The sequence below is a fragment of the Mus caroli genome, unplaced genomic scaffold (genome assembly GCF_978045245.1).
Source record: "Mus caroli unplaced genomic scaffold, Mus_caroli_1 scaffold_10, whole genome shotgun sequence".
NCBI lineage: Eukaryota > Metazoa > Chordata > Mammalia > Rodentia > Muridae > Mus > Mus caroli.
The window spans coordinates 34,215,350-34,237,692 of record NW_028227265.1 but is presented as its reverse complement, the minus strand read 5'-3'; the positions used below and the strand labels follow the sequence as shown (position 1 = coordinate 34,237,692).

The 22,343-nt window shown below is 50.4% G+C and overlaps 1 protein-coding gene across 2 annotated transcripts in view; it reads right to left on the bottom strand.

The window, feature by feature from the left end:
* Positions 1–22,343, bottom strand: part of Cngb1 (cyclic nucleotide gated channel subunit beta 1) — a 65,943-nt gene that overhangs the window by 33,904 nt on the left and 9,696 nt on the right. The window contains exons 8-15 of one of the 2 annotated variants that reach the window (XM_021169699.3): positions 21,862–21,901; positions 21,302–21,449; positions 19,899–19,974; positions 18,282–18,318; positions 11,308–11,467; positions 9,417–9,689; positions 3,110–3,197; positions 2,686–2,791 (exon numbers count right to left, since the gene is read on the bottom strand). In XM_021169699.3, the coding sequence (XP_021025358.1) occupies positions 2,686–2,791; positions 3,110–3,197; positions 9,417–9,689; positions 11,308–11,467; positions 18,282–18,318; positions 19,899–19,974; positions 21,302–21,449; positions 21,862–21,901 (928 nt within the window). Of the gene's footprint in view, positions 1–2,685; positions 2,792–3,109; positions 3,198–9,416; positions 9,690–11,307; positions 11,468–15,471; positions 15,627–18,281; positions 18,319–19,898; positions 19,975–21,301; positions 21,450–21,861; positions 21,902–22,343 lie in introns of those variants that run through there. The other variant, XM_021169700.2, reaches the window with a different exon arrangement.

Sequence of the window (22,343 nt, the reverse complement as noted above, 5' to 3'; positions counted from 1 at the left end):
ACATACCTACCTCCCTACCCCCCAACTGCGTGTCCTTTTTATTTTTTATGATAACCCATCAACTCCAATCTGTGCTGCCCGTATAAACTCCTGGGTAGAGGGCTATCCATCCATGGGGCATGGTGGACCCTCCAGGAGCCACATCCTTACAGAAAACTGACTCTGCCCACCCATCAGAAGCTATCAACTGTCCATAACACTTCAGTTAGGGGTAGAAGTGACCCCTGTCCCTTGATCCAGTGTTCTCACCAAGTTTCATGGCCTAGAGAGCTGACTGATTTTTAACTAGAGTGGGAATGGCTGCCCGTGTAAGAGGATGACCTGTAGAGACTGCATGCAGTTGAAGAACTAAATTGCTGAGTGTGAAGGTGTAGGCATATGGAAAGAAAAAGACTAAACCCTACTAGATCACTACAGAGTAGGAGGGAGGTCTGTCGAGGCTCCCATGAGTACAAAGCATGTTCCCACAGTATGGCACAGAGGTGACAATATAGCCCAAGCCATGCAGAAACTCTACTAGGCCACATCCCAAGCATGCTGGGGGGGGCAAGATCACACTACCCAGGCGACGGATGGAGCTCCTGATCTCCTTGGTGAAGTTGGAGTTGGACAAGGCCGTCCTCCGGGAAACGAGGACAGGGATGCGGGTGGTTGCGGGACGATAGCTGGGCACATTGGGGAGGTGCTCGGCTGGGTTTGGGGGGCCAGGTCTGGGGCCCTCCTGGCCAGGTGGCTGGTCCTGAACCAGGCGATTCAGCTCCATGTTCAGGCCTGGTTTAGCCATGGTACTGGGTCCCGGAGGTGGCAGGCAGAGGCGTGATCCTGGGGACTATAATCAGGAGCTGGGTTGAGGGGGTTGTGGTGCAGGCAGGGCTCCTCCCCAGCAGGGACATAGACCAGCCTAGGACCTGCCTGTGCTGCAGCAGCCCTGCCCAGGTCTGAAGCACCCACTCCTGTCCCCAACACTCAACACTAAAAGCATCACCAAGTCACCTGGATAATTCACCCTGTAGCTTCAAAAACAATCTTGGAGTCCTGGGTCTGCTGACTAGCCACAGTACTATTCGCTGCATCAGATTCAGAGGACCCCAGACTCAGAACCTCAGAAGCCAGGATCCAGTGTGCTGAGATCAGTACAATCTTTCTGTTCAAAGAACCCCTGCTGCCAATTCATCATCCTTCCAACCAGAAACCCTGCATTAGAACCCTAGGGTCAATGGGCTGCTTACTAAAATCACTTGAGGTCGCTTATGTGGTCCTGAAGCCCAGCCTTGCTCCAGGTATCTAAGAAGTAAGGCTCAAGGCTATTGTGTCAAATGCTAACATGAAGACAAATCACCTGACAGCAGGCAGATTCTGGCTCCACGGGGCTTGGTAGGACCTGAATTCTGCATCTCTAACCAGTTTCCAGGAGAGACTGAAACCGTCAGCTTTTGAGTAGTGATGAACACTACTTTCCCAGACTACCGGGGACAGAGGACAGAGCCAGCACGGCTGCTTTTACCTTACGTCTCTGTAGATGTTCAGTGCCCAGCCTGGACACTATAGGTTCTTACAGACAAGTGTTGCTGTCAATAGAGAAAACTTTTGAATGACAGGTAGAGCTGCCATTTAGCCTGTGTGGGAGGTCCTAGCACCATTCTACTGATGGAGCTATGGGTCTCACAGAAAGGAGGAGCCAGAAGTCAAAGTAGTCTGTGCCTTCACATTTTGCCTATGCTGGAACACACCACATGCCTCAGTTCTGTTATTTGTAAAATAATCTATTGGCCTTACCAGGTAACTCAAGGACCAGCAGCTTGAAGAACAGAACACTGGGGGTGCATAAGTAATGTCACCCTGCTGGCAAGGATGTCATCTGTCCAGAGGTGATGGTTTAGCCTCCTCCTTAGCAACCAATCCCTAGAATTCCCAGCTGTGGTGGTTTGAATGAAAATAGTCTTCCATAGGTTCATAAGGAGTGGCATTACTAGAAGGTGTCACCTTGTTGGAGGAAGTGTGTCACTGGGGGTGGGTTTTGAGGTTTCAAATGTTCAAGCCAGGCCCAGTGTCTCTCTCTTCCTGCTGCCTGAAGATCCAGATGTAGAACTCCCAACTACCTCTACAGCACCATTTCTGACATTATTGCCAACATGAAGATAATTACTAAACCTATGAGCCTGTAGGTCAGCTGCAATTAAGTGTTTTCCTTTATAAGAGTTGCCATGATCATGGTATTTCTTCACAGCCATAGAACACTGACTAAGACACCAGGCCGGGGGTTGAGGTGCTAGAGAGGGCCACAACACAAAGCTGGGTATAACTGCAGCTCCCTGCCCAGAACATTATCAAAAAGATGGGGGTGTGGCCACAGAGATGGGCATGGTTGAGCCATTTACAGGCACTGCCCCCTCCACCTCAGGGTCTCTGCACAAGTTATACTGCATTTTCCTTAAGAGGAGGTGGCATGAGGGACCAGCAGGATGAGACTCTCCCAACACTCTGGGAGTTGTTTCCCCATTATCTTTGAAGGGCATCATCTCGTTGGAATAATGTGGCTCCAAGACACAGAGGAGTGTCTTCGCCCAGGACAGAATGGTGGAGGCCCAGGCAGGAAGGAGATGAAGGGTTTGGAAGAGGACTCCCCACCCCAAGCTGTCACCAGCCTTAAAGTCCCTAGAGCATCCTATACAACTTCACTCCTACCTGTTGAGTTTGTGGCCTCCCCTTCCTCCTTCTTCTCTTCTTCCTCCTTCTTTTCCTCCTCCTCCTCTTTCTCCTCTTCCTTCTCTTCTTTCTCTTCTGGCAACTCCTACAGAGACACATAAAGAGGACACTGAGTACCCCATTGCATTCTGCCCAACTCCTACCCCACCCAACCAAGGCATCTTCTGGGCCATCCAAAAAGGTGGCTTAGTAGAGGGCAGTGTCTAGAAACCCAGGATTATCTTACACACTGAGAGGACCCCCATGAGATAAAGCTACCCAAGCAGTCACCCCCAGTATGTCAGCCTCTTAGGGTTCTCCCCCCAATCCCTGGCCACCAAAATTTCAGCTTTCTCTGTCCTATGGACAGTTCACCTGCAAACCCTATTCCTACCCTTTCATCAAAGGGCTTGGCACTCTCTACCTGGATCGATGCTAGCTCTGACGGTGTCCTTTCTAGCTGGCACTCGTCCACATCAGCCTGCACCACCAAACAGCTATCCAGCAGGACACTGTGACAAAAGGGACAGAGGAAAGAGGCAGTGTTAGTAGAGGCTGGCATTTCCAAATGCTACAGAAGGCCAACTCTGACCAGGAACGGCAGACACGAAGAAGTCACAGGTTATGTCATATCCACACTGACAGTCTACTGTCTAAGACAAGGAATGGCAATGAAGCTCACACTTATACAGGGAAAGAGGGCTCCCCCAGGAAGTGGCTTAGACACTGGGCCTTGAGGGTGACTTCAGACATGAGGAGAGGAGCAGCCCAGAAAGAGGACACCATAGGTGATGCAAGCCCATTCAGAATATACACCCTAGGTGTCCTCAAGTCTGAAGGAAACCTTGGTGGCTGCATGTAAGGAAAGGGATTATAAGGAAAGCAAGGGCTGGGGTATAGCTCAGTGTAGAACACTTACCCACTGTGTGAAATGTCTTGGTTTCCATCCCTAGAATGGAGGTGAGGTGGGGGGCAGGGAGGTGAAGTGGCCTGACCGAAACCACTAACCTTAACCCAAGGCCCTTGCTGTTTCTTCCTCATGAGTTTAGCACCAACAACAGTACAATTCTAAGGGCTTCTGACGCCACTGGCCCAGATGGCAAGTATACATGAGTGACAGGGTCAGGGGTGGGGGAGGTCCTGGAAGGGGCAGGGAGGAGACTGTGACAAACAGGAGAACCCTCATCCCTGTGAATGGGGCCCTATTCTGTTCAGAATGAGGAACAAGAGAGTTCAGATCTCCTCGTTTTCCAGAGAAGTCCGAAGCAGGTTTTTCAGGTAGACTGTCCTGATATTTGAATGCTGTGTTAGCGTGAGTTTGTCCAGAAGCACTGGGCAATCCCAGCACCCAGGAGGTTGAGGCAGGAGGATTAGAAGTTCAAGACCAGCCCAGGTTATATAGCAAGTTTGAGGCTGAGCTACATAAGGACCTATCTCAAACACTCCACCCCACCTCACCCCATCACTCCCTGAGAGCAAGCCTAAACACACCCACACACACACATACACACACACACACACACACACACACACACACACACACACACACACACACAGATTCAGCCTCTAGGAGGAATTGAGCCCTTAGATGTCTGGGTGGGACCTCTATGTTAAAATGATAACTCAGAACTAGGTAATGTGAGTGCATATGTGAGTATATGCGCGAGTGTGTGTGTGTGTGTGTGTGTGTGGTGTGTTTGAACAGGGTCCAGGTTGTCCAGCTTAACCTAGAATGTATTCGAAGACTGATCCAGAATTTGTGATCCTCCTGCCTCACTTCTCTGTCGTTGGGATCCCAGGCACGAGATTCTAATGTGTCTTTTGTAGTTAGAACTAGGTAGGCCTTGGTTCCTAGCAGCCCCACCTGACCCTCAGAGCCCTGTCCCTAGAGATTCACAGATGTCCCAAGGTGCCATATGTGCCCAGAGGGCCATGTCTCAGCTCTCCCCAGGTGGGTGAGCAGGGGCTGGGACAAGATGTAGTGGCGTCTGTGTGAAGCCTGCTGCCAGGGTCTGTGACTGAGCCTGTGATCATGTGGCCATGGCCACTTCCATGACTTGTGTGTCAGGCTCCGTGCAAAGCTCTTTACAACATTATGACCCTCCCCCCCCCCCCCCCCCCGCTTCTTTATCCAAACAGCCCCTGCCAGGGTTGTGGTGCGATGGTCCCAGCGCTTCAGCTTAGAAAACATAGGCTCAGAGAGGCCCACAGGCAGCCTGTGGTCACACAGCCTGCTCAAGGAGAGTCCAAGTGTATGTGCTAGCTCTGCTGCCCTTCAGCCACAAGCAGTGTCTGACCGCCTCACACCAGATGTTGACAATGCCCTGGTACGTCAGCCTTCATGGATCTTTTCACCCCTAAAAATATGTTCAAATTACTTTACAATGGCACTTTATGAAGAAAATGTTCATTTATACCTTGCAATGTTTTCTTACGTCTAAAAGTTCTTTTGGCCTGCTTTTAGGAGAAATGAACAGTTTCTTAGGTTGGCAAGCTTGCCTACCATGCATGAAGCCCTAGGTTCAGGCAAAGTAATATTCTAATATTCTCTTGGACCCCTAACGTACTCTGGTGCTACGCCTCCTGCCACAAGCACAAGTTGGCCTCATGCAGCCAGACCTGCTGCGCTGCTTAGGGCCTGAGTGGATTCTTCTAAAAGCAGCTCCAATCTGCAGCACTGACCAGAGGCCTCCCACTGTCAGGTCTCTGGCCTTGGGCAAGGAACCTGGAACTCTGGGGCTTCCTGTTTATTTCTATGTCAAAAAACCAAACCAAACCAACCAAACAAACACCTCAAACCAAACAAAAAACAAAAACAACTCCCCCAAAATAACAGGGCCTTGCGTGGGGTGCTGGATGTCAGAGGGCCAAACCCTGAAATAGAAAAGCCATAAGAATGCCAGCTTTTATCTCTGGATTATCTCTGGATTCTTCTGGTTCCTTGGTGAGATGCTGGCTTTGTCTGCATTTCACTTTGGAGGAGCCAGACCCAGCCTTGCACTTCCTGGCAGGGCAGCCGAAATCACAGCTCAGAACCTCAATGTGCCTGTCTGTGAAGTGGGCTCAGAACCTGACATTCCTGTTGTCTTAACAGTGTCTAGCGGCTCTTGTTATCACTGCCCACAGCAGTCTTACAGCTACTCCCTGCAGTGGCCTCCGAGGCAGGTTAGGATACCGCAGACAGGCTTTGATAAACAACTTCAGCTAGCAAATCCATTTCCGGTGGCTCTGTTCCATTACCAAGGGCTGCTGAGGGGGGGTCTGTGTATCAAGGCCATGCTGCTGCTACTTAACCCAGGATTTGCCTTGGCTCCCTCTTGCTTAGCAGTAGCTTCCTCAACTTCTAGAAAGTTCCCAAGTCCCAGGGATCTCTGAGCAGATCAGAGAAGGGCTGAGGTAGGCTTCCAGCAGGCCCCTGACTTCTAGGCGAAGGATTAAGATGGCTGGCTTCTACATTTAACAGTCTTCTCCTCCCCCACCCACCACAGGCCATGTCTCCCCAAGTTCAGGTCTGCCAGCTGGTCACCTTCAGCATGGTCCTCCTCTGAAATTCCAGCTCAGGAGGAAGAGAAGACAAGAGTTCAGGGTCAGGAGCGGTCACTTACTTGGGTCTTTCGGGCTCTGCTGGTAGGAAGGGCCATGTTGCAGTAGGTTAGCTTGGGGCTGTGAAAGTGAAGCCAAGCCTGGGACGGGAGCATATGAGTGGAGCCGGGAGAAGCCCTGGGTCAGCCAGGACAGCAGCTTATAAGATGCTGTGATTGGCTCAGCTCGGAGCTGGTGTCCTTCCTGGTTTTAGCCACACCAAGGGGCTGTGCGGAGAACTGCAGGAACGCTCCAGGGAGGTCAGGTGGGGACCATGGGCCAAGGTTGCTAGGAAAAGCAGAGCTACTGCCTGCAGAGACAGGGTTGCTAGGCGACCATCTGCGTTACCAGGGCCTTCGCGTCATCAGTAACCTGTGTCTCTGCAAAGCTGGCCAAGGGCATCCTTCCCCAGACAGTAACAGCCCAGCCCATGTCTATCCCCAGCTTCACATCTTTTCTGTGTTGTGCCTGGGACCACTGACTGCCATCGGAGTGTTGTTCTTCCTTGTGCCTGGGGGCCCAAAGGCTCTCTGAATTTAAAGGGCCGAGTGACCACCTGTATCAATGAATGTGTGCCTGAGGTGTGTGGGCTGTGTGTGCCAACGTGCACGTGGGTACCTTTATGCACACTTGGGAGACTGTGTGATAATGCATGTGTGTAAATGTGTGAGTGAGTATGCAGCCAGTGTGTGCCATACACATATGCATGCATGCCCATGTCATTATGTCTTGGGGACACATGTATAGCCATGGGAACATTTGTGTGGGCCCTATACAGCCACTGGCCTTCAGAGGTGTCTGTGTTCAAGAACAGGGCACATGCCAGAATTTCCAAGGAAGACCCAGAGGGCAGAAGACTTTCACAATACTAGGTATGGGATGGAAAGTTTATTTTAAAAAGATGTTTATATGTGGATATATGTGGTATATGGGCACATATATAGTCATGTTTGTATGTGTGTTCACACTGGGTTGTGGTATGTGGAGGCCTGCAGTCTCCCTCTATCACTTTCCACTGTACTCATTGAGATTCTCTTGGTTGAACCCAGGTCTAATCCAATTGACTAGCCTAGTTGGCCAGCTTGCTCTGGGAATCTCATTTCCATCTTTCAAGGGTTAAATCACGGCAGACCACCATGTCAGCTGGCATCTATGTGTATCCTGGGCACCTGAGCTCTCTCCCCAGCCCCTAGAAAGACAGGTCCTGAGAGGAGATGAGGTGGTAAGCAATGGAGAACTCAGAGGTAGGCCAAGAGAAATTGTGGATGTCTGTTATGGTTTGGAAAGCAACATGTAAAGTGAGCAAGACTGCCCTGAGAACTGTCGTTACCCCCAGGATTCTACCCCAGCTCTTATGCTGGTTTCATGGTTAACTCTTTCTTGACTAGGGATGATGTAGTCCATAGTGGGAAGAGAACATTAGTCACCAGTGTGTCCTTACTCCAGACTCATTACAGCACCCATCTCTGTGACCCCTCTGCAAGGGCTGTTGTCGGCCCCCAACAGCTGTGGAGGTGGCCACTGGAGAGGGAAGCCACTTGCCAAGTAGCCGGTCTGACAGGCACGGTACCATTTCTGGAGTAGAGTTATGCGTTGAAGGTTTATGGTGTTGCCCAGCTTCAAGCTCTGGCCAGAGAGATAACCCAGGGATTATAGGACTGGGTGCAGTGTTGTGGCAGTGGGTGACATGGCAAATACAGGGAATGAGGCAAGGTGTTAACGCAGGGGACAGATATGTTTCCTCTGTCCACAGCAGCTTCTCCCCACTCTCCCTGCCCACACCTCTCTCCAGCACCCCTGCCAGTGATACCACTTTCCTGCTCACAAATCTGAACTGTTCCCAGTGGCTTTTGGGAAACCAGGTCTAAGGCTGTCACAACCTGCTTCAGAGACCCCATGGTCCTTCCCTGGTGGAGTCCTTCAGACCCTCCTCATTGCCCATCTCTGGTCATGACCTTGGCTTGTGCTCTCTCCTCGTTCATCCCCTGCTTCCTCCCAGTCCACAGCTCCCTGCTCTGTCAAATCTTACCCCAGGTCTCCAGCTCCTAACTAGGTCAGGGATCTAGTTCCAATTTTTAAATCTATTAAAAATGTACTGTGTGGACTTTGATGCGTCCGCTATATGGATGTGGAAATCAAGTAGTACTGGACAACAGAGCAGAATCCAGAGCAGCTATAGAGGCCACACAGGGCCGTGTGTGTGTGTGTGTGTGTGTGTGTGTGTGTGTGTGTGTGTGGCACGCACGTGCACACATGCATATGTGTATGTACATCTGTATATGTGAATGCATACATAGGGGAGACAACCTTGACTTTGCTGTCAAGAGAGAAGTACTCTGAACTCAGTACATGTGTTCACTCATTGTCATGGTTTGAATATGCTTGGCCCAGGGAGTGGCACTCTTTGGAGGTATGGCCTTGTTGGAGTAAGTGTGTCACTGTGGGTGTGGGCTTTTTTTTTTTTTTTTTTTTTTTGGTTTTTCGAGACAGGGTTTCTCTGTGTAGCCCTGGCTGTCCTGGAACTCACTTTGTAGACCAGGCTGACCTCGAACTCAGAAATCCGCCTGTCTCTGCCTCCCGAGTGCTGGGATTAAAGGCGTGCGCCACCACGCCTGGCTGGGTGTGGGCTTTAAGACCCTACTCCTGGCTGCCTGGAAGACAGTCTTCCACTAGCAGCCTTCAGATGAAGATGTAGAACTCTCAGCTCCTCCTGCACCATGCCTGCCTGGATGCTGCCATGCTCTCACCTTGATGATAATAGACTGAACCTCTGAACCTATAAGTCAGCCCCAATTAAATGTTGTCCTTATAAGAGTTGCCTTGGTCATGGTGTCTGTTCACAGCAGTAAAACCCTAACTAATAAAAATGTGTATCTATATGTCATTAATTTTATATTTATTTAATGCCTATTGTATATTAGGCATTGTTCTTAACTCATTGAGTAGTGAAAACAGGTTCTCAAACTTCATAGGAGTATACCTGTGTGAGTTGAGGTGTATATATGGGGCAATGGGTTTCTTTTGAACACAGTGGGGACCCCAGCTTTCCCAGTCCTCTGATCAATACTTGACAGTGCTTAGCACAGAACAAAGGCAGAAAGCATCCCACCCCAGGACCCTAGCCCCACTGCCCAGGACAAGTGACTCACATAGGCTCTTCTTCCTCCTCCTCTTCTTCTTCCTCCTCTTCCTTCTCCTCCTCTTCCTTCTCCTCCTCTTCCTCTTCCCTTTCTTCCTCCTTCTCCTCATCCTTCTCTTCCTCTTTCTTCTTCTCCTCCTCCTTCTCTTCCTCTTTCTTCTCCTCCTCCTTCTCTTTCTCCTCCTCCTCCTCTTCCTCCCCCTTCTTCTTCTCTTCCTCCTTCTCTTCCTCATCCTCTTCCTGCTCCTCATCTTCTCTTTCTTCTTGAATCTGTGTCAGCTCCCTGAGTCAGGACCAGAGAAAAGAGGTGAGCCCCCATGGCTACTCCAGTCCTCTTCACCCCATCTCTGACATCTGTCCTGGGACTTCCCAGCAAAGCTCCACCTGAGAACTCCATTCCAGTAACCACAGGCTCTCTCTAGCCACAGCCTTCCTACATTGTCCTGGTGGTGACTCAAGCACAGCGCTGAGCTTCAGTGAGCCTCAGTTTCCCCTTATGTGTTTCTTAGTAATGCAGATCAGGAGCATGACTCACTCATCATAATAATCCCTTTCTTTCTGGTATGCTTCCTTGACAGGAAGTCCATCCTTTTGTTCTTCCCCACCATGCCTCAACATGGGCCCAAAAGCCATGGGGCTACTGCCCATCAACCGAACTTCCAAAGTTACAAACTAAAACAAACCTTTTATATATATATATAAAACTTGGTGACCTTGAGTATCTAACTACAGCAGGAAACTAACACACAAAATAAATATCACCAGTGGAGTGTCCAAACATGGTCCAAGAATGGAGTCATGTGAGGGGAATCCTGAGCACTTGGGAGAAAAGTTCAAGAAAACAAGACAAGAGACTTGTGAGCTCAGTTTCTTCAAAAACACGGAATTGTTCTTGGAATGTACTTTTGTGCCCCTCCCAGGGGTAGTGGATAGGAAGGAATGAGTTCACTGTGGACTATCCATTACAATTGACTATTGTTGTTTGTTTATATGCCTGTATGGGAAAGAAAAAAGCACGTTTTGCCACATGCTGCTTGTCCTTGTGATTGTCCACTTTATTCAGGTGAATAAATTGTCTGATGCTCTGAATAAAGTTGGCCAGTTCGTTTAGTCCACCTCAATGCTAGCTAAGCAAAAGCCTGGAGAGCAAGCCAGCAAACAGCATTCCTCCATGGTTTTGGCTTCAAGTTCCTGCCTGACTTCCTCAATGATGAACTATGAGCTGGAGGTATAAGCAGAAATAAACCCTTTCCTCCCTGTTTTAGTCAGGGTTTCTATTCCTGCACAAACATCATGACCAAGAATCAAATTGGGAAGGAAAGGGTTTATTCGGCTTACACTTCCATACTGCTGTCCATCACCAAAGGAAGTCAGGACTGGTTCTCAAGCAGGTCAGAAAGCAGGAGCTGATGCAGAGGCCATGGAGGGATGCTCTTTACTGGCTTGCTTCCCCTGGCTTGCTCAGCCTGCTCTCTTATAGAACCAAGACTACCAGCCCAGAGATGGACCCACCCACAAGGGGCCTTTCCCCCTTGATCACTAATTGAGAAAATGCCTTACAGTTGGATCTCATAGAGGCATTTCCTCAACTGAAGCTCCTTTCTCTGTGATAACTCCAGCTGTGTCAAGTTGACACAAAACTAGCCAGTACACTCCCCTATATTGCTTCTCATCAGCGTGTTTCATTACAGTAACAGAATCAAACTAGAACAGGGGCTTGCATGTATACTTGTCCCCAGATTATCTCAGAAATGGGGCCTGGTAGTCGTGTGTACAGGGGCAGGTGCTGAGGGTGGCGGGGCAGGTGTGGTCATGCACTGGGCTCTTTTGTGCCTTCAGGATTCCACACTGTAGCATCCTCAAGCACTGACACCTTTTCCAGGACTTCTCTGTTTTCCCACCTGGGTATCTCCACTATGGCCTCACTCTCTTCTTCATGAGCTGGAGCCACCTCTGTCTCCTGCGGGCTGGTGCCATCTTCCTGCTGGGCATCCTCCCAGCAAGAGTCCACCTCCTCCAGGACAAGATCATGCTCCACCTGTTCCACGGGGAGGATGTTGACTGCAGGGAATAAAGAGGAGTCATTTGTGGGATAAGGAGGGCACCTTGTGTCCCTAAGTCCTGGGAGTCCTACCGCAGGGTCTTGGCTCCTAGTTGGTTGTGTTACCAACAGGATCATAAGCAGCCAGCTCAGTACCCCAGGGACGGCCTTAAACAACACAACTACTTACCCATCCTCCTCCTTGGACTCTGCCTTTTTCTCCCCCTTGGGATCAAGCTCTGGTTACAGCTGGCTGAGCTTGCTTTCTATCATGGCTTATCTGCTTAGAGGTTTGGCTCAGAGCAGAGGGAATATTCTACTCAGTGCCTCAGCTGATGTCAAAGGACCCAGACTAGATGCTTCACCACCCCCAGGGACAGGGTGCCCTAGATTGTCCTAAGGGGTACAGGGAAAGCCTGCTCCTTGCCTATTTCCTGGGTGCCATTTCTTGGTGCCAGCATGTCTGTGAGCTCAGCAGCCATTTCTGGAGACCCTGTGTCCCTCCATCTAGGCTTGGAATCTCCACTCTCCAAGACAATGTGACTTTTTCATGGGGACATGGAAAATAATTACAGGTGCCTGTGACTTCTAACGGTTCTCTGTGTATCCCGGCCCCTAACCAGAACATGGTGCTAGTCTGTGCTCTTGGCAGCAGTAGGTTCAGACAACTTGGGTGTGGTGGCTCACACCTGTAATCCTGGCACTTGGGAGGCAGAGGCAAGGCAGGGAGGGTTGAGATGTGTGAGGTCTAGGCCACCCTGGGCTACACAAGAAGACCATTTCAAAAAAAATAAAATAAATAAAACAAAGATGTGGGCTCAGGACACCTCACAGGAGACCCAACTCACTCTGGGCAGGTGTCAAGGAAGGAAGCGAGACTTCCTTCATATCGGGTGTTTCTTCAAAGTCCCTAGGGTCTAGCTGGGCAGTGGTAGCACACTGCCTCCCAGCACTTGGGAGACAGAGGCAGGCCGATCTCTGAGTTTGAGGCCAGCCTGGTCTACAGGTCTACAGAGTGAGTTCCAGGACAGCCAGGAACCCTGTCTCTGAAAAAAAAAAAAAAAAGTCCCAAGGGTCTTGGTAGTCCTCAATCCAAGCATGAATGAATAATGGTAACAGTCTATTTTGGTCTGGGGACACAAGGTCTTGCAATGCAGCCCATGCTGACTTCAAATTTTTGATCTTCCTGCCTCCACATCTGAAGTGCTGGAATTACAGAAGTGTGCTGCTACGCCTGGCAGATATTTGTGACATTAAACAGGTGCTGGTATCAGGTCTTACCCTGTGACCATCAATATATAGATAACCTAGTCCCTTTCCTGAGCACTTGCTAGGCTCCAGGCAAGTCCACACACTGGGACTTCCAAGACTTGCCTATCCTCACATCACGCTTTTGAAGAAGGAAGAACCATTTGCCCCATTTTATTCTCTGATTTTATGTTCAATTCCCATCCTACAGATGGGATAGCACAGCACCGTTTAGCACTGTCTAGTTTGGCTTGGCCCCAGTTTCTACTCTCCCTGTAGACAGCCAGGGAAACCCAGAAAGCCTGGGGAAGTGCCACACTCACCCCAGCTCAGTTTTTCTGCACCTGATCCTGGATTGTCCTGTCCTATAAACAGCCCTGGGGTTTGACTCAGCAGCCTCCTCCAATGATGGCCCCCAGAGCAAAAGGTGAATCTTATTCTGTTCCTCGCTACCAAGTCCTACCCAGAGGGGACAATGTAAGGGAGAGGACATTCCCAGCCTAAGAGAAGAATATTTTACAGGCAAAAGAGCATGCTCAGAGAGGCCGAGCCTCTCTCTTTGGACATGTCCAAAGCCACACAGGAAATGTGGCAACAGAGCCAGGTCTTCTGACTCTCATTTCCCTGCCACTGTAAACATGCCTGTGAGTACCTCCCCAGACCTGGGGCCCTGATCCCAGTGGTGGTGTCATCACTGTTTCTTTCTCATGAACTCTTTTTAGATGCTCTGAGCAGGAGTCCTGGGTGGTTGGCCCTTCACAAGCATCTCCTCCCTTCATCTCTGCAGCCAGCCTATAAGGTGCCCTTAGAATGTCCCTGTTTGCAAATAAATATTCCACAACACTGGTTACCAACCAAGAAAGGCAAGGATGGGGAGTAGCTGACATACTCCCATGGTATGGGGTTGGGGCAGATGGCAGCTCGCTGGGAGAAACAGCTGCCTACAGCATTCCAGCCCCTCTCTGTAATAGTCAACTTCTTGTTGTCCATAGCCCACCCAGGAGCCCTGGGCTGGCATAGCTCACACTATTAAATTTCACTCCTGGAGTCTTTCATGGACATGCTACCTCCCAGTCAGCAACATGTCTGCTCCAAAGTCACTGCACCAGATTCTGCCCCAAGTCAGTGGCAGCCAGCTGCTCCTGCTTTCGAGACCAGCTGTCACAGCGTCTGGGTACCTAGGTTCTCACCAGGCCAGATGCTCTGGCCTCAGGTCTCCTGAAAGCCAGGACCCAGGCTTCAGTCTATCTTCTCCAGAAGGCATGGTTTATACCACTTCCTTCCCTCTGGGCCAGGCTGTCTCTTCCCACCTACTCTGTCCTGAAGCACGGGCTCTCCCTCAACCTACACATCTCTGAAGGTATGGTTCCAGGCACTCCCATCGCCAAGATCACACAGGGAAGCCAGAGTCCCTGGGAATGGCAGATCGCCAGGATGCCCAGACCCCTGGAGGGAGGACAGTGTTCATAGCTGAGCCTGGCTGTGTGAGATGTGAGGCTGCTTTGAGCACATCCCCTGCCTGCAGGACTTGCTCACCCCCAGAGTAGTCTTTGTAAACTCAGTCCCTGCTCAAGCACCTTCAGGGGCTCCCCATTGCCCAGAGCCCTGACCCTGCAGGGTTAAACTTCTAGCTTTGCCTTCATCATCAAGGACTTAGCATCCCAGTTAGCTGACATGCCCACAGTTCTTCAGCCTCAGTGCCCTCACCTCTAGGCACGTCCTGCTTTACTCTCTCTGCAAGACTGCCCTTTCTCACTGCCTGCAGGTGACAGCTGCTGTTTAGATCTTTCACGTGAGCACAGAACCAATCTGGTTTCTGACAGAAGTCAGGCCCTTCTGTGGAAAGCTGATTTTGTTTTGTTTTGTTTTGTTTTGGATTTTCGAGACAGGGTTTCTCTGTGTAGTCCTGGCTGTCCTGGAACTCACTTTGTAGACCAAGCTGGCCTCGAACTCAGAAATCCACCTGCCTCTGCCTCCCAAGTGCTGGGATTAAAGGCGTGCACCACCATGCCCAGCTGAAAGCTGATTATTTTATCATTTATTAGTTGGTTTTATTTATCTGTTTGTTTGTTTATTTACTTGTTTTAGAGACATGGTTCTCTGTGTAGCACTGGCTATCCTAGAACTTGATTTGTAGACCATGCTGGCCTCGAACTTAGAGATCTGTCTGCACCTACCTCCTGAGTGCTGGGACCACACCTAGCTTGAAAGCTGATTTTTTTTTTTAAGGTTAAAAGTTTTGCTTCAAAATCAGTCTAAATAAAGACATCTAGGGGTACCTGGGTCCTTAGGGTCCCTGACCAATTCCTCCATCCTACAACCCCAGTACCACAGACAATGCTTGTTCAGTCCACTTCTCTTTAGTACCTAAGTACTACAGGGTTATGGGGTATACTCACAATTCAAACACTCAGAGGCTGAGGCAGGAGGAGGGAGAGTTGGGAGCCAGCCTGGAATGTACCACAAGAACCTGTCTAAATAAATAAAACTTGAAGACTTCTTTCAGTCTTGGCTTAAGAATATCACACAGTCACAGGTTTGAGGTGCAAAGTCACACTCTTTAATGTCAATTACAATGTCACAGTCGGTGGTGGTCCCTCACTCATGCTCAGACATTGAGGCCTCAATAGGGCTCTCCGTAGTCTTACACCAGGAAGTCTTCCTTGCCCTTGCCCTGGTCTGGGTGCTGCCCCTGCCCAAGAGCCCCAAGAGGAAGCTCTGGGGTTGCACTTAATGACTCTGTTTTCCTCTGCCCTGCCTGGGGGTGCAGGGGGCTCACTATTCAAAGAGGGTGGAGTTTAGCAGTCACTGCCCCCTAAAGGTCTTCTCTTGAGGCATCCTTCAGTCCTTCATCCATCCATGCATCCGTTTGTCCATGGGCTCCCCAGGTCCCCTCTCCCTTGTTTCAGAGGCCTCCAGCTGCTGTCGCCCCTGAAACAAAGGATGTTACAAAAATGTGGGCACCTGAGTAGACACACAGAGGATGGATGGATAGACAGATGGAAGGATGGATAAGCATCTGGGTGGCTAAGCAGAGGATGGGTGGGTGGATGGATGGATGGATGGATGGGTGGATGGATGGATGGGTGGATGGATGGATGGGTGGATGGATGGATGGGTGGATGGATGGATGGGTGGATGGATGGATGGGTGGATGGATGGATGGATAGGTGGATGGATAGGTGGATGGATGGATGGATGGATGGATGGATGGATGGATGAATGGATGGATGGATGGATTGGTGGATGGATGGATGGATGGGTGGATGGATGGATGGGTGGATGGATGGATGGATGAGTGGATGGACAAGCATCTGAGTGGCCAAGCAGAGGATGAGTGGATGGGTAGGTAGGTAGATAGATAGATAGATAGATAGATAGATAGATAGATGATAGATAGATAGAAGGCTGGGGATCTGCATGCCCAAGCAGAGGATAGTTGGATGGGGAGACTAGGGGACAGAGTAGAAGAAGTGAACATGTATCCCCTGACCCTCAGTCACCCCATGTAGTGGGTTAAAAAGTGTCCCTGAAAAGACATGCCTAGGTCCTATTCTATCCTATATAAGTGTGACTTTATTTGAAAATACAGTCTTTGAGAATATTATTATCCTCAGAATCTCAAAGCAAAAGACTTCTGAATTTAGGGCAGGCCTTCCCCCAGTGACAGTCAAGGACACAGGGAGTAAATAGAAGGACAGCTGGAAGCCAAGGAGGCTCAAGGTGATCAGGTGAGCAGCAAGGACATTCACCCCCCCACACACACACACACATACACACACACACACACTGCCTTCTCCTAGAGTCTCAAAGGCAAAGGACCCTGCCAGCACCTCAAACATGGATGTGTGCACATTTGTCACCATAGCCACAGGACACAAGCCTGCCTAAGCTCTGTTCTTTGTGCTAAGCCTGTGCCCACTCATGCCGAGTGTCTACCAGAGACCTGCCTGTTCCAGGAACTTTGAGATTAATCTAATTGCAATCAGCTGAGAATCCTGCATCTTTCCAAAGAGCCAAGAGAAAGGCAGGAGGACCTGTCACACATCTGAGCTCTCCACAGTGTTATAGATGGTCCCTGTCCTGGGAAATTTGGGGCCCTTGAACTTCAGACTGAGCAATTACCCGCCTGGCCAAACAGGGCCTAGTTTTTGCTGCTATAATGTACTGAGGAGAAACCTCCGGTTCTCCAGGGTTTGCCCTTTCTCTGCTCTAACAGCCTATTGGGTCTCTATGTGAGACCCCGACTTAGAGCGTTTCTCCCTGGAAGGTAAAGCCCCTGGATGTTCCCCAAACTTGTTTTCCCTGATCTCTAAAAATACAGCCAGAAAGAAGTTCTTTGTTCTCTATATCCAGAAAAGCCTTTTTGTTTCTATACTTTACAACCAGAGATGCCTGCCTTCCTGTGCCGAGGACACGAAGAAAAAAATTCAGAAAGAACTCACTCCCCACTCCTGCCTTGTAAATGTCACCAAGGAAGAACTCTCCTCCCAACTCTTCCCAACTCCTCCCAACTCCTCTCAATTCCTCAGCTAGCTGTTAAAAGACCCCTATTGTCACCTGCCCTGCACAGGTGGAGGGACTTTGTCCTCAGCTAGCTGATAATAAAACCTCTTGCAGTTTGCATCAGGTATGGTTTTCTCTCGGGTCATTGGGATACCAGCCAGCTCATCCCAGGACTTGAATGGAGGCCCAGCTTCGGGGGCCTTACACCTACATATTCAAGGACTGCCAGGAGTCCCAGGAGAAAGTGAGCTTGCCCCATCTTGAAGCTGGCCAGATTTCTCCCTCCCACTGGTATAGTTCTAGCGACTATCCACTCTCTCACCTCCATGGCCTGGGCTGCCTGTCTGTGTCCCTGACCACAATGGTCACTCAGTTTCAGAATGCTCGTAGAGACCATGGTCCAGGGGGATGGTATTGGACATTGTTTTTCTCTCCACTCAGGGAGGCCTTTAGTCGGAGTCAGAGGGTACATGTCTAGGATGGTTCAGGGGCTACATTGTGCAAGGTCTGAGCGCTGCTTTGCTTTCCTGAAGCCCACCATGGGTGCCTGAAGCAGGCTGAAGCAGGTGGCAATAAGCCACCAATCACTATTGGATGGATGGATGGATGAACGCATAAATGTCTACCACTTGCTAGTATATTATCCACTTCCAGTGGTACTCTGTCTCTGGCTGTACACTGCCTGGCTTCAGCCTTCTGTCTTCCAATGGTGCTATCCAATACCTCCCAACTCATCCCAGGGGAGGGCATCCTGTTGCTCAGTGGCTCTGGAGTCCCTAGACTCTGTTTCCCAAGATCCACCTCTTTCCCAACCAAACCCATGCACCCAGCTTCCAGAGTCCGGTCTCTAGCGCTGGGCAATTGCCAACAGGACGGGGCATGGTTTTGGCTTCACAGTTGTTTTCCTGACAGAGCAGCCACTCTAGCCACCAGCTCCATTACTGCTCTCCAGAGACACTGAGCAGGAGCAAGCTCTCTCCACTCCAGGTTAGGAGACCCTAACTCACACTCAACTCAGACCTACATATATCCTGTGACCCTCCCTGAAATGAACATGGGACTCAGGAGCATGGTACTTACTGGTCTGTACATCACACATCCCAGGGCAGCCAGGCTCCTACATGGGGGAAAAAAGAAGAGACCTGCCATGGCTGCCTTCCCTGCCTCCCTCCTATCCCTCCTATCCCTAGTACACATATGTCCTCCCCTCCCATCCCCCCCCCCCCAGCCAGAACCTGCAGAAGACGCACTGCCTCATCTCCCTGCTCCTGCCTTCTCTCAGGAGGCTACCGGCTACTCCGACCCCTTCTCCATCCAGGGCCACAGCTTGCCCTTAGCTTTTGCTTGCCCTGTGAAACTGCCAGCCTCTCCTTCCAGCACCTGGAGGGCTTCTCCCTACTATGCCAGCTTCCCTGCTGCCGGGGTCCCCAGGGTCCTCTGTCATCTAGGGATCTTCAGCAGTTAATGGCTCTTTCCCTCTCGCGCCTTTTATGTTTGGAACTCTCTGAAGCCAGCACTCCCCGCACCTTCAGAGACTGATGAAGGGTATGAAACAGAAGCCTGGCTTCCGGTACCTTCTGCTCAGCAGGTCTCAGCACTGAGCCAGTGAAGAGGGGAGAGGGGTATAGCACTGGGAGTGGATCCAGGATGTCTGGCTCCTGGCTCTACCCCCATGAAACAAAGACGAAGACCTTTGCTGGGCCTAGGGCCAGTGACGGGGAGAGTAGAGTCCTTGTGTCTATGAGACAAGGTACAGTGCTGGAAGAGATTCAGAGGTGCTGGGGCCCAGAGGCCTGGGACCAGTCCAGGCCCACCTCCCTCTGGACAAAGCATCTTACGTTCAGACCACTTTCCTGTGTTTTCCCCAAGGCTGGGTGGAAGCAGATTTGTTCATCTGCTTCTCTGGGGGATACGGTAAGGTTCCCTGAGGACCAGGGCCAATATCACACAGCCATGCCTGAGTGTAAGCTTCCCACTTCCCAGTTCCAGATGCTTCTATGGAGATACGAATAATCCCCCAGAAGGACAATCAGGCCAGTAGGATCTTGATAAAGAAAAGGAAGGGGCTGGAGAGATGGCTCAGTGGTTAAGAGCACTGACTGCTCTTCTGAAGGTCCTAAGTTCAAATCCCAGCAACCACATGGTGACTCACAACCATCCGTGATGAGATCTGACACCCTTTTCTGGTGTGTCTGAAGATAGCTACACTGTACTTACATATAATAATAAATAAATCTTTAAAAAAAAAAAAGGAAGAGGTGACTGTGACCCTGATTTTCCTACCACCCATGTTTGGGCCCTAAGCTGCCAGGAACGCTCATGGAGCCGAAGAGCTTCCTGGAAACCTCACTTCTTCCTGGACTGCTCCTGGGCTCTGAATCCTTATGCATTCTTCTGGGTCGCTTCCACTAGCAAGCCTTTCTTGATGTTCTAGGAGGCTCCATCTCTGAGCTCCTCTCCCCCTGTTGAAGTCCCTAGACTATAAGCTCCTGACTGGTAGATCAGTACTGGTGGCTACAGTCCAGATGTATGCACACAGGCAGACTTCAAGGCCAAGTTGCCACTGATGGCTCCCTCCTTGCTTTTTTGTGTCCCCATCGCCAGGGACTCCCTGACCATCCAACCCTTATCTGAGCTTCCAAGGCCCTTCCCTCACCACCACCCAGCCAGGGCCGCCTCTGCCTGGCTGCCACTCACTTGCTCTGCAGCCTTCCCATGGAGCACGGGCTGAGGCAGGGCCATCTCCAGTCTGTGTAGGAGCCACTCAATCAGCCTGTGGTAGAGAGATGGGCTGAATCCAGGCGAGAAGAATTGGGGTGGGGAATTGGCACAGACAAACAAGCCTGCTAAGAGGTAGGTCATGTCGGAAGCCAACTCTAGAGCTCTAACCCTGAAGACCCCTTTCTGTTCTCCCCATCCTTCCCAGGCAGCCCTAGCAGGGAGCTCAGCTCAGCTCCATCTACTTCAGATATGCATTTCCAGTCTCTCACACCCCCTGGCCCCCAGGGTGTGAACATGGGGCAGCACCCAGACAGATTTTAAAATGGATGTGGCCTTTGGTCCAACAACCCTACACATTTACTCCTGGTCACCAGATAGGGCATGCACAAAGCTTCTGATGGCAGGAAAAGTGTGGGATGCTTCTAAGTGCTCCTGTGTGGTTAAATAAATGAAGCCCTAGGTAGCTTTTTGCAGTGATCAAAGGAATAATGTAGAACTGGTATATAAAGCCACTTCTGAGGGACTTCTTTTAAAAGTGTGTTGCATGTGCGTGTGTGTGTGTCTGTGTGTCTGTGTCTATGAGTGAGTTTTATGCACATGAATAGCTGTGTGTGTCTGTGCATTCATTCAGAGACCAGAGAAGGGAGGCAGGCCCCCCCCTCTATCATTCTCTGTCTTGTTCCTTTGAGACAGAGGTTTTCCCTAAACCTGAGACATGGTCTCTCCCTAAACCAGAAGCCAGGTCTGTCTCTAAGCCTGAGGCAGGGTTTCTTTACAAACCTGAGGCAGGTTTTCTGCCTAAACCTAGAGCTCAAGTTTTTTCAGCTAAGGTAGCAACAGCAAACAATCCTCCTGTCTCCACTCCCTGCCTCAGTGCTGGGCTCACAGGCCTGCACAGAACCATGCCTGCTTTTACAGAGGTGCTGGGGTCCAAATTCTTGTCCTTGAGCTCATGGGATGAGCTTGTGTAGCAAGCACTCAACCACTGAGCCATCTCTCCAGACCCCGAGGGACTTTTTCTTTTTAATTAAAAAAGGGATATAAAAGAATACATGCAATTTGGTTTTGATAGAGGTGTGTGTGTATGTTTCACTTGTTTTGAGATAAGATCCAGCTATAGAGTCCAAGCTGGGCTTGAACTTATGATCCTCCTGCTGCCTCAGCATCCTAAGATTACAGGTGGGCACTTGGTATTTGTTTAAAGGAAACGATCACTCCCCGCCTGGTCAACGGAGGAAGATGCTGATGAGGTTTGCCTGGAGAGTTTGAGTCTTGACCCAAGTGAATACTTTTAACTTTCTAATTTAGCAGTCAGTACTGGGTGACAGCAAAGCACTGGGCCTGATCCTTGTAGGAGGTACAGCCTTTAGGGGACTCACCTGATGGGGTCCCCGGGTGGTGGCAGGGAAGAGGATTGGAAGCCAGGCTGGGGCTCTGCAACTGGCTCTTCCTCAGGCTCCAGGGGTCCAGGATTAGGCTGGGAGGGGCTCTCTGTGGGCTCCGTCTGCATAGGAGTTCCTGGAGGATCTGAGCAGTAAGAGAGCTGGCACTAAAGACCCTATAGCTGGGCTTCAGCCAACCCCCTCGTGGGTATAAAGGGCCAGATTTGGAGAAATGACAGGTCTGGGTGAAGAACCCTTGGAGACTACCCTAATAGCAAACAGCCTAGGAGGGAAAGGGACAAACCCAAGCTTGTGAAATCCAGCTGACTGAAGCCACTTGGAGTCCCAAGTGCGACTAAGAAGGGGTTTCTGATGTCTTAGCAAGGCCTGAACTCTCCCAGTGCCTGGCTAAGGCACACACATACGTACATACATACATATATACACACACACATACACACACACACACACACAAACACAGACTCTCAAGTTCCCTCTGAAGAGCCTACCCTATCCTGTGATCACTTAGGGAGTCCCTCCCAGCTCCTTCTCTGTACCTGGATCCAAGACAGCAGCCTCAGGTTCAACTTTCCAGGCCTAGATAACAGAGAGATGGGTCATGGTCAAAGCCAGCCTGCATATACCCACCTTGGTCAGTTGTGCCCTAGCCCCACGGGTTATCACCAGTACGCATGTGTGCATTCACATATACGTGGTGCTGGTTGTGGGAAGCCACATACGCCATTACAAGATGGCGCTGGCTACTGCTGGCCACCGCCCGTAAGTTCGGGTAAACAACCAATGTGCACATGTGCATAAGGGTTTCGCACCACATCACAGCCCAACCCGGGGAATGTAAATGAGGTGCTGAAAGCACAACCAATCAGGTATAGACATGCCACTCCTAGGCCTATATAAGCAGCGCCAGTTCTGGGGCTCGGGGGTCTTTTTGCCTTCGCTATCAAGCTCTCCCAATAAGTGTGTGCAGAAGAATCCTGTTGTGGTGTCCCTTGCTGGCGAGTCAGGCGTCCACCAGTGG